General features: G+C 42.8%; 1 protein-coding gene across 3 annotated transcripts in view; it reads right to left on the bottom strand.

Annotated features, from left to right (window-relative positions):
* Nucleotides 1–23377, bottom strand: part of LDB2 (LIM domain binding 2) — a 346526-nt gene that overhangs the window by 79774 nt on the left and 243375 nt on the right. For all 3 annotated transcript variants that reach the window (XM_066573253.1, XM_066573254.1, XM_066573255.1), the window contains exon 3: nucleotides 20295–20467. In XM_066573253.1, coding sequence (XP_066429350.1) covers nucleotides 20295–20467 — 173 coding nt within the window. The remainder of the gene's footprint in view (nucleotides 1–20294; nucleotides 20468–23377) is intronic.

The raw sequence follows: 23377 nt of genomic DNA, 5'->3' as shown, positions 1-23377 counted from the left end.
TCCTGGAGTGTTTCCCACCACCTACAACAACAGCACTGAGACACCACATGAGACTACAGGAGCGTAAGGACTACTACCCTCATTTTTGCTTAGTTCTCCAGTTTTTGTATTTTTAGTTTTTGCTTGGAACGAGTCCCTACCCGTATCCAGGTTGGCATCACAACAAAGTAACACCTTACCCTTCCCGACTCTGCGGGTAGCAGGCTACAACAAATGCCTATATTGTTTATTATTTAGTTTTGTTTCTGTTTTTTACCATTGGTGTAGTTTGACCGCAGACCGGCATTTTTCCTCTCTGCCAAGAGGAGCAGCAGAGCCACTGTGACTACCATCTAATTTTCCCCTCGTTGTTTAATACCACCTGGGTCACTGCACAGTAAAGAAGTCCAAACAGAAAATCACGACAGGCAGCGAGCAATAGCGAAGTCCAATGATCAGAGTCGAGGTCAGGGAGCACAGAAGTCAGAATCGTCAGGAGTCAAGCTGGTGTCAAAACCAGAGCAAACACTATTGGGGGCTTTGTCACAATGGCTGATGCAGACCAATTGCTTAGGCTACCTCTGCAGGTGAGCAGGGATTGGTAGGTGACTAGAATAAGTAGCACGCGTTGTCCCCTTAAGAAAGGGGGTGAGAGTGCATGAGCGCCCTATGGCCAATAAAGACGGACAAAGTAGAGGATGCAAAGTGCAAAGTGGACAGAGCCCTAATTGCAGGACAGAAGGAACAACGGTGCATGACTGCCGATCCAGTGACAGGTAAGCCTCGGCGGTAACATACCATCACATGATCTATTCACCTCCATTTATAATTTTTTGCTGAATAGAATATAATAGACTTGGCTATTCTGGGTGTCATAACACAAAGGAGGATAACTAAGGTAAGCATGAACGGAACCTAATAGTCCTTTTAGAAAGGTAGATAATTATAATCAGCCTGTGTGAAAAACCATTGACTGACAATGAGCATGTAAGTCAGAACTTGCCCCCTCCATGTACACATCGCTAGTACAATCACTCGTCCCCATACAGCTGTCATTCATTGGTTGCACATCTCCCTGTTTACACAAGGAGATGTGCAGCCGAGCAGCAAGTATTTTAATGCTCACATAAACGATCCGATGGGTAGACATATGAGTGTTTGCTTGTTGATCGATTGATTGTTGGTCCCTTTACATGGCCTGATTGTTGGGTGAATGGGTGTTCTGAGGAAAGCACAGCCTGATAGTCAGCTTGTGTAAAAGGTTCATTAGTGCTAATGAGCTATCCTGGTATCAGATGTTGGGTGATAAACAGAAGTCGCAACCATTACAGTGTTTATATACGTTGTTACTGAGACACTAAATATGTCAAAAAATCGGGATTATTGAGTCTATCATTCTTTGACCAACTTTTTTTAAATTATGAAATCTCTAAAAAAACATCTAAAGCCCCATTTACACTGATAGATGGTCACTAAAACGATAGTTTGAGTGACGGTTTTGAGCGATCATCTTTGCATACTTTATAGTAGATAATTAGCTACTATAGAATATGAAAGCTGAGCAGGACACAGCCATGGCCACTAATAGAACAATACAGCTACTTTGCATATGCAAACAGCTGTAGTGTTCTCCACTCTGACTGCCAGTGTCCCAGCTGTGAATTTACAGCAGGACACAGGCACAGAGAATCTTATCAGTGCAGCCGGCTGATAACTGCCTGCTCCACTGATAACAGCTGATTGCTCAATTCTAGCAAGCTAGAATTGAGTGATCAGCGACTCGTGCTCGAAAACTGCACGATGTCCCTGCATTTAGACAGAACGAGAATCACTCAAAAGTGAGCGATTTTTGAGCGATTCTTGTTGTGTCTAAAAGGGCCCTAAGGCATTTGGGTAGCCTGCATCTCTGGGTTCCTGCAATCAGTCGGAGTCCCATATCACATATCCCCAATACTATTATCTTCTAATTTGTATAGTTTTGTTGCTACTTTTATTTGTATAGTTTTGTTGTTCCCATTTAATATATGTTTTTTTCAGAATGGATGAATCATTAGTTAATCATCAATATATGACTATATCCAGTCCTCTATATAAATAGCCACAAGAGGTCATATCTGTACTCTGTGCGCCATTACAGCAGTAACAGATATATTTTCTAAAATACCTTAGCATTTCAGCTGTGTGACGTGATGACACTGTATACCTGAAAAATTCCCATGAAAAATCACAAAATGCCATTTTTTCCTTAATACATGTACCTTGATCATCATTACCACCTTTCCATTAAAAGCCAGCAGTCACATATCTCAGCGTGCCTTGCCACATATGTCTGTTCACTAGATCTTTCATGCTGAACACTGCTTATTAACACCTACAATATATTTTCCCCTGTGGAGAACAGAAAAAAAAACTTCTTTGGAACTTCACAGCTGCCTGATATATTTCCTTCAAAGACTTGGAGTTCAACATTCTTAACACAAACACTCAATAAATCAGGAGTAAGTAAATATAGACTTAAACTTTCTTATTAATATTCCTTACAATTAATTCACTAGTTAACATAGATTTGTTTTTGCCCATTATTATTGTGAAATATTCACCATAGACTCCAAAGGGCAGAACCATCGATGGTTAAATGATCCAGAAGAGTCATCATAAAATAACTTTTTGATAACTTTTGAAAAATCTCAAAAATAAAACTTGCAATAAATAAATGTCTACAACCTGCATTGGTTATGAGATGACTGTAATTATTTATACTCAGGGCAAAAACATTGATCAGTTCTCGAACCTGGAGAGAAAAAAGTCTCCATAGGAGGTGGGTTGTGATCTTGGGTATTGAAAGTTCAGGATCTCTGATCAGTCTTAATTAGATATGAATGCATTTTCATGCAGCACCAATATTGGGCATGCTGTATTGCATTTATTTTGAACATCAGACGGGTAAAGTACCTTTTGCTCATTTTTACCCTATTAAGGTCCATTTAGACGGGACAACTGTCGGCCAAACGATGCCTGACACTCGTCCCTGAGTTTCCTCACTCCCGTGCTGTCACATGAGAGCTACTAGTGCTGGCTCGCTCATGGAGCGGCCAGCAGAGGGCCGGGGCAGTGCAGGAGATTACTCTCCTCTCGCTTCCCCGTCCCTCTCTATTGACATAACACAGCGGCCGTTCGCTACTGAACAGCTGCTATTTAAAATAAATGATAGGCTCACCGCTGATCTCTTATTCAGCATAAACGATGAGCTCATCGTTCAGTTTGAATAGCGGCAGTTCAGTAGTGAACGGCCACTATGTTTTGTCAATAGAGAGGGGCAGAGCAGCAAGAGGAGAGAAATCTCCTGCACTGCCCCGCCCCCCTGCTGGCCGCTCCGTTAGTGAGCCAGCAATACTAGCGGAAACACAGGGACGAGTGTCGGGCATCGTTTGCCCAACAGTCATCCCATGTAAATGGACCCTAGGCTAAAAATAAGGGCTCCCCTTTTGGCTCCTGTTAGCATCAACACACCCTTTATCCTATGACTCTTATCTAGTTACAACCCCAAGTCACTACGTGAGGAAGTCCATAGAGAAAATGTGTGAATTGGGTCTACCTCTACAAAAGCAGCAATGGAAAAAGTAAATTGTGATGCCACTTTGTTAGCATTGCATGCCAATGGAGAGATAGTGCTTAACAGAAGATCATTGACTAATTAAGGGTTGTTTTCATAAGAGCAGCCTTTAGGATACAAGCAGAGAGTCATTTACGCTTTGCAATCCAGTTTTGGGTGAGGGTTTCCTAGGGGGCTTTCTCTTTCTGTCATTATACAATGGCGCCATCTGCTGGCTAGAGTCAGTACTGCAGTATGTGACATACTGGAGAGGCCCCCGACAACAGAGCGGTCAGTAATATACAGTAAGAATACCCTGCCAGACGTCTTCCGAAATCGGAGCTGTACAGCCTTCAATCAGAATGTCTTCAGACGTCAGGCAGTGGATTGGAAAGGGTTAAGTGATACGATTTTATGCCAAGTAAATATATCTGCAATCAAGGCTGTTTTAATTCCAAAGTGGGCTCAGGACAAAGGGTATTAAAACGGCCCCCTCTACCATCACCGCACCCCCAAAAAAACCAAAACACTATTATTCACCTAATCCATCAGGTCACACTCCTCTCTCCGGCTTCCCTGCAATCTTCACTAACTTCTGGGTCCAGCGGTCACATGCCCATCTAAGCATGTGACCACTGTGACCAATTCCTGTCCTCATTAGGTATTAAGACCAGTAATTGGCTGCAGTGGTCATGTGCTTAGACAGGCACATGACATCTGAACCAAAAAGTGAGCAGAGACAGCGAGGATGGAACAGCGGGACACAAGAGGTGAGTAAAACTTGTTTAATTATTTCTTTTGCTTCTTAGTACTTCTCAACTGTATCCGAGGTAATGGATACAGTTGAATGTGGTGCTGCTGCCAGGGACACTGGAGCTACCAAGAGACCCGATGCAGATGCACTCTTTGCCCTATGGTTAAAGCAGTCCTATCTGCAGGTTGTAATTGGTAACTGACGATCTGCAAGATCTGCTCAGCCCTTGCAGTTGTGGCTGTCTAATATAGTAACCAATTCTGTAAATTGCATTGGTCCCTGTGCAGTTTAGTCAAACAAAGCCTCCCATGTGCACAAGTGACATTTACAACAACTATTCTGCTGCCATCATCTTTTATGAGAAGGAGACACATTATGGTGCATTATGGTATATGGCAAATCTCACTTTACTGTGTGATGCAAATAGTTGAGAGCAGCCTGTATACAAGCCAAAGCATGCTCCTGAGATACAGTACATAACAGGTCTTAGGCTAAAAACACACGTGCAGTTTTTAAAGACAAAGCCAGAAATGCATTCAGTAGGAAGGAGAAGTAGAAGTCCTTCTTTTATATTGTGACCAGATTTTCCCAAGGAACCCCCCCCCCCACGGAAACCCCAGCAATAGTAGTGACACCCCACTGTAGCCCAAGCAATAATAGTGACACCCCACTGTAGCCCCAGCAGTAGTAGTGACCCCCCACTGTAACCCCAGCAATAGTAGTGACCCCCCACAGTAGCCCCAGCAATAATAGTGACCCCCCCCCCACAGAAGCCCCATAGTATTAGCACTCCCCCTAAGACCCATATACATACCTCTTTCTGGTCTTCACAGCACCGACACTCCTCGCGGCGCTGCTGCTGACAGGCGGAAGTGTGTGTGCCTGCAGCAGCACTTCCTCCCTTCTCATCTACTCTTGCGGAACCAAAGAAGAGAGGTGACGGAAGGAGGGGACGAAGATCCCAGATGCATACACTGCCGCAGTGTGTGTATCCGGCCCGCGGCGCTGCAGAGTGATAACCGGCTGGGGAGCTGTGGCACCCCGGCTGGTAATCACTATAATGGTGACCCAACGTCCCGAAAGCGTGACAAAAGCAGGACAAATGTCCCGAAAGTGAGAGAAATGTCTGTCCCATTGGGGTCCCGGCAGAGAGTGGGACTGTCCCACCTAAATCGGGACGTCTGGTCACCTTATATTTCCCATTCATTTTGAATCCACTTTTGACTTTAGCTCAAAAAGCTGTATCAAAAACTGTATGTATGATTCCAGCCCATAGGCTGTGTCTAGTAATTGAGCTGAGCCTCAGTTCCATGCATGGAGCTGATGTGCAATATCCAAGATGGCCCATGGATAAGGACTATTTCTTGGAAAAAAACAAACTCTTTTATCTCATACAACCTCTTTAACTAATTCAGTTGATCATGATATACTGTATTCGGTTGCTTTGGCCTGTGACATTGTGACTATTGGTCATATGTGCTATATGTAGCTCAGTCCCATTTAAGTGAATGGGGTTGAGTTGCAATACCAAGCACAGGCACTACACAATGTATGGCACTGTACCTGGTACACTATGAGGAAGACGTAGTGCTTGCCTGAGTACCACGGCCCCTTCAAACAACTGATTGGTAGGGGTGCTGGATGTTAGACCAGCACTGATATGATATCCTAAGGATAAGTCATGAATAGTTATGGTAAGTTCTGGAAAACTTTAATAGAACCAGATGACTGTGATTAAATGAATATTCTGGATTTTCGGATGGTCATATATATAGATTTACTTGTCTGTGTAGAGTCTCAGGGAAGACAGTCAAAATAAAATGCTAATAAAAATTCTGGTAGACTTTGGGGCAGAAGTTTTATTGAGTCTGATATTTCATACTCCAGTCTTAGGGCTTAGTCACACGGACGAATCGGCACCAGCACACGGGCGCTGATGCGCCCGTGTGACTGAGCCCCTTACTGCAGAAAGAAGACGGCCGTACTTCAAGACGGACAACTCTCCGCAGCGCTGAAGAAAGAACACATGACCGGCAATGAGGCCAGTCACATGTTCTTTCTTCCGGCGCTGCAGAGAGACGTCCGTCCTGAAGTGCGGCCATCTGCTACCTGCAGTAACACGGGCCTGTGACTAAGCCCTTAAACTTATTACTGTTGGGGTGCAATGCAATAAATTTATTTAATAGTACACGCCGCTTAATAGCTTAACCAGAAATTCAAATTTACACCTTAAGGCCTGGGTCACATGAGCGTTTTCCCGTGCATGAATAGGCGCGTGAAAAGAGCGTTTCTAAAAGAACCAATGGTTTCCTATAGAAATGTTCACATGAACGATTTTTAGACGCGCAAAATACTTGCACCTGTCAAAGTCAGGACATGCGAGTGCAATGCTTGCATCTAAGGTCCGTGGTGCATGAAAAGATAGAACCTGTCCTATCTTTGGAGCGCGCTTTTAATTGACTCCTATGGGAGCTGGATAACATGCATCACGCACCTCCGATCGTGTGAATGGGCTAGTTCAAAGAGCTGGAATTCACTCGTTCTCTTCTTTTCCACAAACGAGGGGCAATCTTTTTTGCGTGTCTATTTATGCGGAAAAAAAAACGCTTGTCTGACCATGGCCTAATTGCTCAATTACTATGAAGTGCTATTGCATGTACAGTGCATAAAAACTAAATTTGAATAAGTTACACCCTATATCCCAAACCTAGCATTAGCACAGACAAAATGAATGCATGAAGGATACCGTCATAAGGCAGCAATCAATGAATATAGTGAAATGACACCAGAGAGTTAACCCTTTCCAATCCATTTATTTTTTCTCATCCATTCTCCCCAGCTCCAAATAAATTGGAGCTGGGGAGAATGGATGAGAAAAAATACATTTTCCTTTCACCCTCCTGAACTGACAGAGTTCAGGAGGGTGCAGGTGCTCACTGCACCGTGGGGGGAATGCGGAAGTAATACTTCCGTATTCTCCCTTCTGCCTCCTGACTCGGCGATCACGTGACCGCTGGGGGTCAGGTAACACTGGCGATCACATGATCGCTGGCCGGAATCTCCGTGCATTACATAGCGCTAATTGAGCGCTATGTAATGTGTAAAGGAGAAGACAGAAAGGGTTAAAAACCCTTTCTGCCTTCTCCTCGGGGGTTCTCGATGAGGACCAGTGCAGGATTGCATCTGCACCCGATGTATCTGATGATCGAGTGCAGATGCACCCCTGCACTGCAGTGTCGGGCCTGCCCGACATCGGAGCTGTGGAGGTAAATGATAATGTCGGGGCAGGCCCGACACTGGATTGGAAAGGGTTAAAGTGACCCTCCAGGCCTGGCGAGACAATGAGGGTGCACAAGCTTCGCTGACTACCTGATACACACTGCGCATTAGTATGCATCATTAGTCAAAGGTACTTTTACACGTTGCGAGAAATCAGTCGCCCAAGCGAACGAGCACACAATGTCACAGTTTGCTCGTTTTCTCGGGCGGTCAGTTTAAACAGAGTAATAGTTTATTTTCCCTTGACAGGGTCTGTCAGTCATTCATTTGGCTGTACCAGTGAATGAGAATGACTGAACGATCAGCGTTTAAGCCGAACGATTAGCGAATGAGCCAGTGATGATTTTTATGCCTGCATTAAATGAACGATAAGCAGACGAATTATTCTTCAATTGTTGGCCGTGTTTACACTGAATGAATATCATTCAAATTTGAATGAGAACTATAATCGTTCTGTATAAGAGCAGCTTTACACACTATACCTGCTTTGATAAAGCAGTGCTACCCACATGAGCGGCGCTGGCCAGTCAGATCAGCATGTAGAGTCTTCGGCCGGCTTGACACGCTCATATTTGCGCACATAACAAGAATAGAACCCATTGATTTCAATAGGTTTGTCCTCATTTCCCAATTTTGCATGAAAAATAGTCCCTGCTTTATCTTTCTGCACATTTGCGCACCATCGGTCCCCACAAAAGTCTACTGGGCGTGCACACATGCGTGAGCAATGCGCAATGGGATCCATAAAAGAAAAGACACATTGGGCTAAATAGCCATCTAAATCGGGGCATGTTCATCTGTCATGCGCAGATGAACATGCCCTGCGTGCGCAAAAAGTACAATAAAATGCGCCAATACTCACGCAAAAAAACTTGTTCACAGTGCAAATACATTGCGCTGAAGCATGCGTAAAAATGCATATGCCCGTGTGAAGCTGCCCTTAGATTACTATTGCATACTAATTCACAGTGTACATCAGGTAGTTAGAGAAGTGGTGCGGCCATCTGTGTTTGCCTAGGCCTGGAGGATCGGTTTAGAGGAGTTGTCTGGGCTTGTTTTGACTGATGACTAGAGATGAGCGAGCATACTCGCTAAGGGTAATTGTTTGAGTGATCATTGCCCATAGCGAGTACCTGCCCGCTCGAGAGAAAAGGTTCGGCTGCCGGCGCGGGTGACAGGTGAGTTGCGGCAGTGAGCAGGGGGAGCGGGGGAGGTGAGAGAGAGGGAGAGAGAGATCTCCCCTCCGTTCCTCCCCACTCTTCCCCGCCGCTCCCTGCCCGCTGCCGGCAGCCAAACCTTTTCTCTCGAGCGGGCAGGTACTCACTAAAGGCAATGCTCGATCGAGTAATTGCCCTTGGCGAGTATGCTCGCTCATCACTACCAATGACCGGTGCCCGCACTTCTTTTCCTGACCACTAGTAACAACATCCATCCTGCTGTGCAGTGTAGCAAGCCGTACAATCAGCTGATGGATGGTGGTCCCAAGTGGACCCCTATCCATCAACTAATGATGACCTATCCAGAGAATAGGTTATCAGTTGAAATGAGACCAGACTACCCCTTCAAGGCTAAGAGGCATAAAATACAAAAATAAAGGTTATATAATGCATATGCTTTGCCCTGTGTGTTCGGTGGTGGTGGGGAACTCCCACATGTATCTCCGCATGCCGCGTTCCCTGACAAAGCCACATGCAGCCATACTGCTTGCATACATTTTGTCCCTACTAATACTCTATTTTACATATAGGATATTACTGGAGTTATGATTTGCCTTTGCTTTTCTGAACTCTACATGCATAATCACTTTATAGCAATTAACTCGCAGAAGGTGAATATATATATATAGTTCTTATTATGGAGTGACGCACACTGGCATTATCGCTATTGTACCATGTGCGTCTGAGATATCCTAATAGGCTGATCGGTAGATTGTATTGTCATTACTGATCAGGATTTTTAGGTACTTTTAAATGTTTTCAATTATTTTTCTTTATATTGGACGTCATATTTTGTTACTAATATGATTTATTATACTTTCTTGTTTACATTTTATTCTTTATATACTATTTTAGTTTTGGTGTAAGTGTTGTTTCTAGACTGTATTTATGTATTTATGGGATATTTGATGCTATGTATATATTTTCTTTTTGGGGGATTAGTCAGTATAACATTAATCTGATTTTTTGTACCATCCTTATAGATCACACAGGTCGTTCTGCCCCATATTCTGCGGGCTGTTATGGTTTTCTGTTTGCTTTGTAGTGTGTTTTGTTAATACAATGTATGTTTGCTTTCTTATTTTGGGTGGGCGTTCTGTGCCTATTGTGTCGCTTCTTCATTTTTTTCATATTCAATTACATGCTGTCAATTTCTTTTCTTGTCAGAATTGGAAAATATTTGCACACCAAACACAGAGAATAGAACCCATTGATTACAATAATACGATAATACTAGGACCTGTTCTATTTTTCTGCACTTTGCACAGCAAAAGTCCCATAGAAGTCTACGGGAGGTGCAAAAATACGCAAGGGGAAGGGTATGAGAATGCGCAGAACGCAGGGAATAAGAAGACACCAGGAGCTCATTAGGCTTTTAATAACCATTAAAATCCACGGAAAGGTTGTCTAGCCAATAAATTCACAGAAATAGCGCATCACGCACTCGTGTAAACTGGTCTCGCGTGCGCAAAAAGTACAGTACTATGCACAGGCACACGCACAACACACAGATGATGTACCTCTTCTAACCTCGTTTTTTCGTAAATACACTGTGCTACGGCGAGAGTTTTTGCCCGTAACCTGCTGTGAAGCTACCCTGATATGCATGGCTGATATGCGTAGTTTGATACAGGACTGAAAATGGCAGAACTTTGCCTTCAATTTGCGCCAAACCCACATTTAGCCCCTATGGATTTTGACAGCGGAATGTTCTGCAGCGTCCTGTGTGCGAAACAACCCTTAAAAGGAACTTAAAAAGAATCGCTGACAAGTGGCTTCCAATATAACCTTAAAGGGGTTGTCTGGGATTAAAATAAATTCTTTTACAAACGGGTCCTCCATGGCGAAACCTAACAAAGGAGCTGATACTCACCCTCCCTGCTCCCCTCATGTCCCTGTTATCACTCTAGGTCTCCGCTGTGCTGTTTTGTTCACTGGTTGCAGTCAGCCTTTGACATCCCATAAACCTGCTGCTGCAGCCAACAACACCACTAAGCTCTATCCTTGGCTGCTGCAGCCTGCAAACATGACGTCAGAGAAAAGACTCAGCAGCGGAGGACACATGGGGAGAGGTGAGTATCAGCTCCTTTATAATGTTTTGCCATGGGGGACCCATTTGTAAAAAAAATATTTTTTCTCCCCGACAACCCCTTTAAACAAAGTGACAAAAATAATCAAAAGATAAATCTATCGTAAATTTGAAAAAAAAACAAAAAACTATTGTTATTCTTTTTTCTAGAAAACTTTTGTTTAATTTTTAATTTTCTGCAATATAAAGAATAAATGAAATTAAACTCTTTAGGCGCGGGGGACGTCTGCCGCTTACTCCTGAGCAGAGGACGTTAATTTCCTATATTCTTAGTGCTGCATTTTTAATAAGCCTTAATAGGGCAGGACATCCTATTCTGTAGTACAGTACGGCGTCAGCTATTTACAAGTCGGAGGGAACAGGGAAAAAAAAAGTTTTCACCTATCTGCAGTGCTGATTAATTTTCAAGGTTTACTACACAAATTCGGCTTTCGACAGCGTCTTGGGAACGCGCGGCGCGGAGGTCAGGGGTCAATGTCCCATACTGACTATAATCTATTTGTATAATAAGAGCCTGGGAGACTATAGAAACACATCTCTTGTATAGCGCTAAGAATGCGGCCGCGACGGGATCGTCTTATTTTAGTAAAAGAAGAAAAAAAATAAATAGAAGCAAAAAAAAATCACTTAAATGTATAATAAAAACCCCCCAAAAAACTGCAAATCCAGACTCACACCATAAAATACCGGGCTGCCTGTAAACCGCACTAGCAGGCTGCTTTTCATTTTTCCTAAGAGGCGAATGTTTTTTTTATTTAGCGACGTGTTATAAGATCCACAATTTATGTCGACTTTTAATGTAAAGTCGCCCTCGTGTTCAAGACGTGTGCGAGAGAAAGAATCCGAAAATCAAAAGGGTCTCCAATTAAGAAAACATTTTGTGTTGTGCTGAATTCATGTTGCCGTACGCTGAGCTCTGACATTTTGTTACCATGGCAACCGAAAATCAGCTGATTAGTTGGCATGGCAACAGAAAAGATGTAATCCCAGCAGACACACTCTAATCAATGCCCCCAGCACAGATGGTCTCCGGAGGATCAACAAGAAAGAGGCTGGCAGTCATTCAGAGGATCACGTGCTCCCTCCAGACTAGACCGAGTAAAGGCGAAAAAAAAAAAGCGGAAAAAAAGAACATTTCTTTAGTCAACCGATAGTGGATTAACCCTTCCCTGCCTCTTGCCCGTCAACTAAACTGCATATTGTCTGTTATCATATCTGTCCGGCATATACGGTGGTGGATATAACAAGTCTACACACTGCTGGTAAAATACCAGGTTTTTGTCATGTTAAAAAATCCGACCAAGGCGAATCTTTTCAGATTTATTTGCCCCTTCAGTGCGGCCCGCTATCTGTACCGTTCCACGGGAAAACAGACTGATGGATTTCGGGGCGGAAAATAAAAATAAAAATAAAACTTAATGTGGTTGCAGAAGTGCGAGCGCCCTCTTATATCTGCGCTCACAATGAGCCAATCACATTTACACTCGTTTACTTAGTTGTATTTTTCAACAAAAGCCGTAAGGAGCAACAACACATCACAAGGGTCTGAAGGTGTCAGTCAGGAGGAGGGGGGCAAAACATCTCCAAGACATTACATATACCAGGGAATACAGTGAAGATGTCAGAGAGAAGTGGTTACATTGAAACTGAAAGGGAGGAGACACTGATTAAATATTAGAAAAAACTTTCTGACAGTGAGGGTGATCAGTGAGTGGAACAGGTTACCATGGGAGGTGGGGAGTTCTCCTTAAATAGAAGTGTTCAAACAAAGGCTGGACAGACATCTGTCTGGGATGATTTAGTGATCCTGCATTGAGCAGGGGGTTGGACCTGATGACCCTGGAGGTCCCTTCCAACTCTACCATTCTAGGATTCTATGAAATTTGGCACAACAGTGACATCACCAAGAACTGGACGTCCCTTGAAATTAATGAAAAGACCAGAAGAAGATTGTTTTGGGAGGTTACCAAGAGGCTGACAGCAACATTAAAGGAGCTGCAGGAGTTTCTGGCAAGTACTGGTTGTGTAGTGCAATGCTCTTGTATTCTTCATACGTCTGGGCTGTGGGAGAGAGGGGCAAGGCGGAAGCCTTTTCTAAGAAAAACATCCAAGCCCGGCCATGTTTTGCCAAAACCTCCATCAGGTCTGCCAGAAGTATGCAGGAGAACATGTTATGGTCTCATGAGACTGAAGGGGAACTTTCTGGCCATAATTCCAAAAGGTATGTTTGGTGCTAAGCCAACACTGCGGATTACCAGAAGACCCCCATACCGCAGTGAGGAAGGTGGAGGCAGCATTATGCTTTGGGGTTGTTGTTCTGCTGCTGGAACTGGGGCTTTAGTCAAGGTGGAGGGAATTATGAGCAGTTCCAAATATCGGTCCGTTCTGGCACAAAACCTTCAGGCCTCGGCTAAAAACCTGAAGATGACTTCACCTTTCCGCATGACAATGACCAAAAGCGTACCTCAAAAGAATGACCGAAGCTTTGGAATGGCCCAGCCAGAGCCCAGACTTGAATCCCCTTGAAGATCTGTGGGTTGACCTGAAGAGGGCGCTACACACGAAAATCTCAGTTGCAATTTTTAAATCAACTATATGCAAGTGGCCTAAGGGGGTTGTACCAAGATCACAAGTTATCTCCTATCTATAGGGTATTGAGTTATCTCCTATTCCTAAGCAATTGCACGGGAAATTGAGTGTGCACTTGCACACCTCCCATAGACTTCTAAAGGGCACTTTTGTGCGCAAATGCACACAAAAATAGAGCATGCTGCATTTTTTCTGTGCACGTGGAATACATGCTCAAAAACAAGTGATATGTATGAGGCCATAAAAATTGGTAATATTCTCTGCATATTGAGCATGCAAGTAGGCGTGCAAACACTCTCGTGTGAGTCTGCCCTAATAGTTAATTTGATGGGCCGTAAGTGGTCTTGCTGTCTCTTACCAAGGAAGGTGGAACAATTAAGGCAATTTAAAACGCCCATTCAAGTCAATGGGTGCGCGGAAAAAAAAAAAGCACTTGCATACCATGTGACTACGTTCTTTTTTTAAACGCACCAATTGACTTGAAGGCGCAATTCTACTCAGATCCGTGATCCGTGAAAACAACTGCACACGTGAATATGCACATTAACTTTCATGGGTCTTAGTTCTCTCTTGCACGTTAAAATTGCCCATGTGAATACGCCCTTATTCACATGACCGTGTCTGACTTTGATGCGTGAAAACTAGACTACTTTTAATGTGCGTGCATGCCCATGTAACATCCCTATATGTTGCACGTGTCTGATATTTGCATCCATGTGTGATCTATGTGTCATCCTTTTTTTTTTTTTCTCATGCCCAGTGAAATGGCCCAACCAGCGCAAAAAGTACAGTATTATGCGCAAAAACCCAGCTTTAGAAGGGGATCACTTAGAACTGTTTCATCTGTAGGGTCCCTATGACAAATGAAACCAGGGACTACATGGGTCCCTCTGTGTGTGTGTCCCTTCACAGTCACAAGGATTACACAGAGACCAGTATGTAAAGGCTTAAAAAACAGTAACAATAGCTTAGCGAAATTGAACATAGCAAACTCTGCTACATCTCACGTTCTGCACTGATTGCAGAGATGAGTCTGCTCAATGCACCAAGCAGCGAAGGAGCGGGAGCCAAGCAAGTATAAAAAGCACCCGGCTCCGCGACGCCTGTTCTATGAGCCCATAAACTTAGTTTATGGTGCTCATAGGACATAACAGTTCAGTTTTAACCCTTTAAAAGCCGGCAGTTTTTCACATTTTTCCGTTTTCAATCCCCACTTCTCAAAAGCTGTAACTTTGTTATTCGTCTGCTGACATCGCCGTACGAGGTCTGGCTTTATGTGGGATAAGCTGTATTTTTTATAATAGTTTTATGCACTATACCACATAATGTACCGAGGAAGTAGAGTGAAATGGAAAACAGTACACAGTTGCTCTATTGCTTTTTGGCCTTTGTTTTTAGTGTGACATCTTAATTTCATTCTGTGGGTCAGTACAAATGTGGCAATGCCAAATTTATACACTCATATCTATTATTACTTTTAGAACATAAGAGTTTTTTTTTCTTAATTGCTGTCTGGGAAAATTAATGGAAAATGTTCTATTGACAGATGAGACAATCCCTACTATGAGACATCCCTACTGTGAGGCATGACAGAGAACACATAATGGTTTGGGGCTGCTTTGCTGCCCCAAGGCCTGGACGACTTGTGATCATCGAGGGAACAATGAATTCTAAGGTGTATAAAAGCATATTACAGGAGAATGTAAGGACAGCCATCCAGTAGCTAATTAGCTACTTAAGAGGTTATTACAGTGTAAATAAAGGCGGATCGGGATACTGCTGATAGCTCCGAGAACAGCAGGAGCGCAGGCAGCTGCTTTGTTCTCGAAGCTATCGCTGAGAAGTCTGATCATGATACCTGCTGAAAGAATAGTATCAGCGGTATCCCGGTTTAGAACTCAATGTGCGGCGCTGATAAGAGTCATTGCTGACGTTTAGCCTGCTAAAAGGCATCCCAGAAATAATGATGAAATGAAACATATTTACAGGAAGGAATGGTCCAAAATTCCTCCTCAACATTGTGCAAATCGTATTTGCAGTTACAGCAAACATTTGGTGGAGGTGATTGCTGCTTTACAGAGATCTATGAGTTTATAAATTCAAGGGTTCACTTACTATTTCTTCCTACACTCTTGATTATTATTCAATGTGCCCAATAACAGACATGAGCGGTACAACTATATGTATGTTATTAGTTTAGTTAGATTTTGTTTGTCCATGATTGTGACTTAGCGAACATTAGACTATATTTCATAAGTAATCATTGCAGAGATCCAGCTCATTCCAAAGGGTTCACTTACTTTTTCTTAAGGACAGCAGAGTTTAATAGGGATTGCACATTGGGGAGTAGAAGAAGTATTCTTGTACATAAGAGCTTAGTAAGGAGTAGTCTATATAATAAAGGTGGAAAACCAATATTTGACCATAGAAGTCGGAGGAGTGCTTAGTTTTCTAGCAGATATACTGTAGAATGGAATGGTTTAACCCATAGCAGGGCTGGGCAGCTAATGGTCTGGTACATGCGGTAGTATAGTCTGATGGGGAGATGCCTGGCTCATTGTTAGAAGGTCTCCAACTGTAAATCATTTGGCTTGTGTACATGGCAATATGTCTGGGAGGGAGTAACACATTATCCCAGGAGGAAGGAGCACGCATGTTACTTTCTCCTATGCGGGGATCCACTTGTGTTGCGGAGGCGTTCAGGAGTGGCTGTAGGTTCATGTTTAGTGTTAAATGCTTAACTTCATGATCTTGGTTGAGCAGTTTGGTCCGACTCTCTTTAATTACTCTTAATCACGCCAACTGCTTCCCTGCTGGCCCATAAGTGTATCAGTACATAGTGCTGTGGAGGGAACAAAATTAAAAAGATATGATGGCGAAAGGGAATCTAATAATAGCAGTTCTAGGACTCTGGGCATGTAGATGAGTTTTTACACATATTGCATTAACGAGGTTTTCTGGTTTTATTTAAATAAAGCTTAAAGGGCTTCTCAGATATTACTAAATCGATAGCCTATTGGTGGGGCGAGACTCTCGCTGATCAGATGATTGGGAGAGAAGCAGTGCTTGCTTCCTTCATTGTATACCAGTACCTTTAGTAGTAGCTGTGCCTGGTGTTTCTGTGCAGAGTAACTCTGTTCCATTAAGGCCTTATTCTCAGGAGCGCTTTTACGATAAAAAATTGCAACCATGTGAAGCATTGGATTCTAATGCATTCATTCACATGGGCCATTAATAGTTGCGTAAAAAGGCCCGGAAATCTGCGGCAAAATGCGCTGGATGATGTTATAACGTGGCTGGAAAAGATAGGTCTTGCCCTATCTTTCGGCTGCGATCAGCTGGCAGCTCCCATAGCCAATGGGAGCTGTCATCAAAAGGAGGGAGAGGGAGTTTAGCAGCGGCTAGCACTGCTAAACTATGTCAGCTAACTCTATTGAGCCAGTTGAAGGAAATCAATGGGCTCTATGTTTTGCGCATGGCGCACCTTTTGTTCATGTGCAAATATGCTTGTGTAAATTGGGCCACACAGAAAATAGAACACATTGACTTCAATTAATTTGTTCGCATGCATGTATTTGTCATGCACAATGCAGAAAAATACGCAGCATTTGTGAAGGGAAAAAGAACATTTTGCACTCATGAAACTAATTGGTCATTCCAATAGCTGAGCGCAACGTTGCGTACTTTTTTGCATGTGCAATTGCGCAAAACGTGCATGTGCAAAATATACATTAAAAAACGCATCTCCTCAGGATAGGTCATCAATAGCTGATCAGCAGGGTCCGCTGCTTGGCCTCTTCTCTGGTCTGTGATGCCACATTCATTGGTCACATGGCCTGAGAGCGGCTCATTCCTATTCAGGTGAATAGGATTGAGCTGCTATACCAGACACATCCACTATACAAAGTACAGCACTGTGCTTGGTATGGACTGAAGTGGACATGGCACTCATCCGAGCATTGCTGGCACTTCAATCAGCTGATAAGCAAAGGATCCCTAGCCGCGGACCCCCTGGCAGTCAACTATTTATGACCTATCCTGAGGACAGATCATCGGTTGCTTATTCTTAGAAACCTTTTCAGTGGCCTATCCTAAGCTTTTTCCAGTTTTGTAAAAATGGGAAACCCCTTTAACCCCATAATAACGCGGCCCTTTTTTTTTCCGTTTACGTTTTCTTCTCGCCCCTTTTAAAAAAATCCTAACCTCTTTATTTATCCATTGATGTAGCTGTATGAGGGCTTGTTTTTTGTGGGTCAATTTCTATTTTTCAATGTTAATGAACCATGTAATGTACTGAAAAACATTTAAAAAATGGCGTAAAATGAGAAGAAAAAAAAACCTCCACCATTTTTTGGTGCATCTTGTTTCTATGGCACACAAACAGCAACAAAAATGACCTGATAACTTTATTCCATGGGTCTGTACGATTACCAACATACCAAACTTATATAGTTTTTTTTCTGCTGTACTACTTTTATTTTTTTTCAAAGTCACATTTTTTTGCCGCCATCATCTGCGTGCAATACGTTTTTATTTTTCCATCGACATAATTGTCCTGCAGTTTTCGCTGGTGTCACTTTGGAATATGTATGACTTTTTGATCGTTTTTTTTTTTTGCTTTTTTTTCTTGGTGACAGGGTAACCAAAAAAGCGCATTTCTGACCTTCTTAATTTTTTTTTCTGACAACGTTCATTGTACGGGAAAAGTAATGCATTACTTTGATAGATTGGACTTTAATGGGTGCAGCGATACTAAATATGTGTTTTGTTTTATAATTTAGACTTTTTTATTGTAAATATGGCTAAAGGTTGTTTTTTTTGTAACTTTTATTGTGTCTTATTTTATTATGCTTTTATCGCTCCTGCAGTATGATGTAATGCTATAGCATTACATCATACTGCGATCGGGCAGGCAGTCTATCAAGCCACCCCACGGGGATGGCTTGATAGGCATTCTGCCAAGACAGTCCTGGTAGCTTTCAGAAGGCCCCCGGCTGCCATGACATCTACATGGCTCCCTGCGATCTCCTCGCAGGGGCTGTACAGGACCCCCGAACACCGTTCGAGGGATTTAAGTGCCGCTGTCAGTATTTAAAAAGAAACGAAGAGCACTATTTTCCCATCCAAAAAAACTGACATCTAACGGAATGGAAGCAAACGGAAGCCTTTCCATTTGCTTTTCGTTTTTTTAAACCTTATTGAAATCAATGGGGGAAAAAACGGTTGCTTTTTTATCAATTTTATTTCAGTTTCTCTCCTTCAAAAATGGAGCAGAGAGACGGAAACCCTGAACTGACCCTAACGCAGGTGTGAAAGAAGTCTTAATTGCCTGAACTCCAGACTGATACATTGTAACACATTGTAACAAACTACCAGAGAGATTTGTGCTGCTGCTGTTGATGTATTTGTCTCATCGAGCATTCAACCTGTAGACTGAATGCAGTTTCACTCAAAACTAGTTCAATTTTCAATCAAAAACTGAACTAGGTTGGCACAGGCTTGCAGCATCTGAATTTAAATAAGGATAGATGGATAGATAGATAGATAGATAGATAGATAGATAGATAGATAGATAGATAGATAGATAGATAGATAGATAGATAGATAGATAGATAGATAGATAGATAGATAGAAATACTGTAAGATTGACACAGCATTGATGAGATATTTCAAACCATTCCTCTATGCAAATGTGTTTCAGTTCATCAATATTTCTGGGATGCCTTGCATGCACAGCCATAAGACATAATCATACAGAGAAGTCAGAAGCTTAGCTGTGTGATAGCCAAAACTGTAAAGAAAGTCTGAGGTAGTCTGACCTTCTGCCATCACATTAGTATCTTGGCGATTACTATGTTGCTACTTCATAATTTACACTGTAGCATTTAGTGCCCAGATTATCTGCTCTGTATGACCACGTGCCCATCACAAGCTCAAAACACAGAGAGCTGACTTCAGATAAGTTAATGGGAAGCTGTCCCCTATAAACTAAGTTATGGTGCTGTTCAGGGATGTGACGGGGAGTCAGGGGATGTATTTTTTTATGCTCACTTGCTCTCCCATTCCCGCGTTGTCCCCCCAATAAAGTGCTCACACGGTCTGAACATCTGATTCTTTTTAGAAAGCTGTGTACATGCACTACCATAGACTTCTGTGGGAGAGTGCATGCACAGCGATCACATTTTCAGACCACAAGCAGCCTTTAACAAGGGACAGTGCTGGAACGGGAGAGCGAGTGAGAATAAAAAATACATCCCTTGGCTTCCTTTCTCCTCCCCAAACAGCGCCACAACTTAGTCTACAGTGCTGTTCGGAAGTGACAGATTCCCTCTACTTATAAACTGCAAGAAACTAAACAACTAGCGATAAAAAGACAATTATCCTTTAGGGTAGGGTCCTGCAATACGGTAACTGCATGCTGTCAAAACTCTGCCCACCCATGGCACTCAATGCCGCACCATGCCAAGAAAAACCCAGCAGTGTTTCCCACAACAATCACTCCAATCACTTTGTTTATTCCCGATCCTTTCCTGAAAGTAAGAAGCTGTAATCTGATTAGTTGCTATGGGCGACACTGATATTTTTGTCAGAACCGTAGTTATGCATGAGGACCGTAGTGAGTAATGGCCGTCCTCTTTGTTTAATGGAAAGCAAATATTTATAAATTAAACAGTTTGTTGCTCTGTTGAAAAATTAAAGTTGTGCATTTGGTGAGGGAGGCAATGTTACATTACTACAAGAGAAGGAAAATCAATCACTCTTAAAGATGGGGAAAGAAATCAGCTTTGTTATTACCTTGGTGAACATGGGTTTCCCATGCTGAGTGACCATGGTACATTGATCACAGTCCACGGTGATGGATGAGTTGTGGTATGATTCTTTGGAGTGCTTGAGAATGTAATAGAGATCAGTGACACCCCCTTCAAACACTGTGCTAAAGTATCGAGGAATAAGAGTCCTTCCAATTGCTAAGGAAGTAAAAGACAGAGAAAAAAGTAATGAGATTTCAAAACCGAGATCCACTCTGCCGGCTATAAGCTAAGTAGAAGAATATTGTATGTCTGAAGGATAAAATCACAATAGATGACATTATGTACTTGTTTAGCATCATTAGCATAAACACTCTTACACATTCATGTTAATAGAGATTATACAGTGCTACAAAATAACAAAAATAGGCGGTTTTGGATTGTGTGGCAGGTGATACATTTAAAAAGGGTTATCGGAGACGTGCAAAAAAATCTAAAAAGCCCTATAAATGGCATAAAACAAAATAAGAAGCACTACTCACCTGTTCTCAGCCCCGGTGATCCAGCGCCGAAGCGCAGGCAGTCCCCTGCTGGCTTCTGTTTGCAAGCAGGCAGTAATGACGTTTTAACTGCTTGTGACCATTGCCGTCGGTCAGTGGCCTCAGCGGTGGTGGACACGGGACAACTGTCACCCAATTCACTGTTATAGGCGATAATCGCTCTATGTAAAGGCACCTTAAATGGGCTGTCCAGTTATGAACTACTGTTGGCTTATTCATAGGAAAGGCCATCAGTAGTAGATTAGTGGGGGTCTGCTGCAGAGGACTCCCAATGATCAGCTGTTCAGGCAGAGAGGGTTTCTGCAGAAAGCAGATAGCCCCGTTCTCACTTCAGCGGCCATGCTTGGTTCAAGTTTGAAAAAATACCTATATGTCCTATTTTTTTACGATTATTTTCTAAGGTAGTGTGAAAAAAAAGCACATCACAATCGCAGGCCATGTGATGGGAATGCAAGTGCGATGCGTTTTTAGTGCATGTTACTATCGGAACCACTTGAAAAAAAATAGGAAATGCAGAGCAATGGAAAATGTGTGAAAAACGGATGTAAAACGAATGCAAATCATGCATGAAAATTGCAAAAATGAATTTCAAACATGCATGCATATGGGAAAGGTGCACTGCTACCCTGGCCTATCCAATGACTATAAATGACTCCATATTGATTTGAACGGTTTTACTTTAACAATTATTAATTACAAATGTAATTTATGTGCAGATTTACAGTAAACCAATACAGCCAATATTACCTAGTTTTATCTCTTTTATGGAAATTAGGCAATTAAAGCTAATGTCTGATTGGTTGGTTGCAAACTTGAAAGTGAATTACTGGCTTAGAACCACTTTAAATAATACATAAAGAAATCTCATAGATACACGCTTTGTAAAAAAAAAAAAATCAGCTAGAAGCAGTTATCGTTTTACTGCAAAACTCGGCATGCAGTTACATCTCAGGCGGATATGCAAATGATTAGAGTTGTGGTGTGATTAGATGAACAGTCTTGCCACCTGAGGCCCTAAAAGTGGTTCCACCCCTGGCCTATAAAAAGGCTCTCAGAGGCTCCTTGTGTGTAGTGACCTCTATTTCCACTTGTGAAGATCTTGTTGACCATTAGACGCCTCTACAACGCAATCAAAGAGATTTAACCCAGTTACCAGAGTTTGAGAGGAGGCGCATTATTGGGATGCAAGAAGCTGGATGGTCATAATGACAAAGTGCTCGCCACGTGCGTCATTCTGGACAGACTGGTAGAAGGGGTTGGAACCAACGGATGTCTGAGGACACGCACACAAGGCGACCAGGCTCACGGCACCTTCAACAGTAGTGGGGATTGTCTGATTGTCCAACGAGAATAAGAAGCTCCAATTGTTTTGTTGTTTGCCATCCAGGACAGGTGGCGCCATCGTGACATCCCCTGTGTCTGTGTGAACCTTTTTCCAGGCACTTGGCTGAAGGAAATTTGGTCTCACAGCTCCCATTATGTGTAATGCCTTTGACATCCACCATTGTCTCTGTTTGTAGTAGTGTCGTGAAGAACAAAACTGAACTACTATGCTGTGGAACTGGGCTGTCTTCAGCGACAAATACAAGTTTAGTTTGGGCACTGATGATGGTCATGTTTGTGTCTGGAGACCGAGGACTGAGTGCCTTAATCCTACCTTTGCTGTGGAGTGGCACACTGCCCCCTGCTGGTGTGATGGTCTGGGAGGCCATTGCATACAACAGTCGGTCACCTCTAGTAGTGGTACGAGGGATGATGACAGCTCAGCAATATGTTCAGGACATCCTGCAGCCATGGCAGCTTCCAAGAGACATTTTCCATCAGGTTGATGCTCGGCTACACACAGCAAGGATGTCCCAGGAATGCCTGCAGCAGGAGTTTGCTGCCTGGAATCCCCGCCGATCCGCTGATTGTCCGACCCGCTGCCAGTGCAGCAGGGTCGGATGTTGTCATTAGTGATCAGGGTCGGAAGTGTAATAAAGGCTTCGCTTCCACTGAAATCAATGCCTAAATTACACTTCCAGCTCTAACCGCAATGAGAAACCAGAAGTGCAACAGGAGACAGATTATTATACTTCCGGCCCTGACCAACGATGACAACGTCTTGGACAATCTTGAAGAGGTGTTTGGTGTTCAGCTTGGATGTAATAGGTCATCAATAGTAAAAGCCAAGAATACGCCTTTAAGACCTTGCATGCGCTAGACTAATTGCAGGCTATATAATGCTGGGTATTCACACACATTTCTACAATTACAATCTGAAAGAAATGTATTAATGTTCCAAAAACCACAGAGCAATCCCGCATTCACTGTAATGCTACAGCATTATAGAAAAATACTAACAATGGCAAACTGTTATTTCAGTGATTCAGCCCAGATATCAGATGCATATAGAAGGATCGTCATGTAGCAGGTTTGACATATAATGTTTGTTGTCAGGAATAGGATCAAGTGATTTTTCTTAATAGCCAGTGTTTAGCAAAAACCGTTTTGCATTTGAAAACAATGTCACTAGATGATGTATACTATCACAGTATTGTACCGTATACAACTGGATTTAATAAGTGCC

The sequence above is a fragment of the Eleutherodactylus coqui genome, chromosome 7 (assembly GCF_035609145.1).
Source record: "Eleutherodactylus coqui strain aEleCoq1 chromosome 7, aEleCoq1.hap1, whole genome shotgun sequence".
Taxonomy (NCBI): domain Eukaryota; kingdom Metazoa; phylum Chordata; class Amphibia; order Anura; family Eleutherodactylidae; genus Eleutherodactylus; species Eleutherodactylus coqui.
This window is presented reverse-complemented; position numbering and strand designations above follow the sequence as displayed.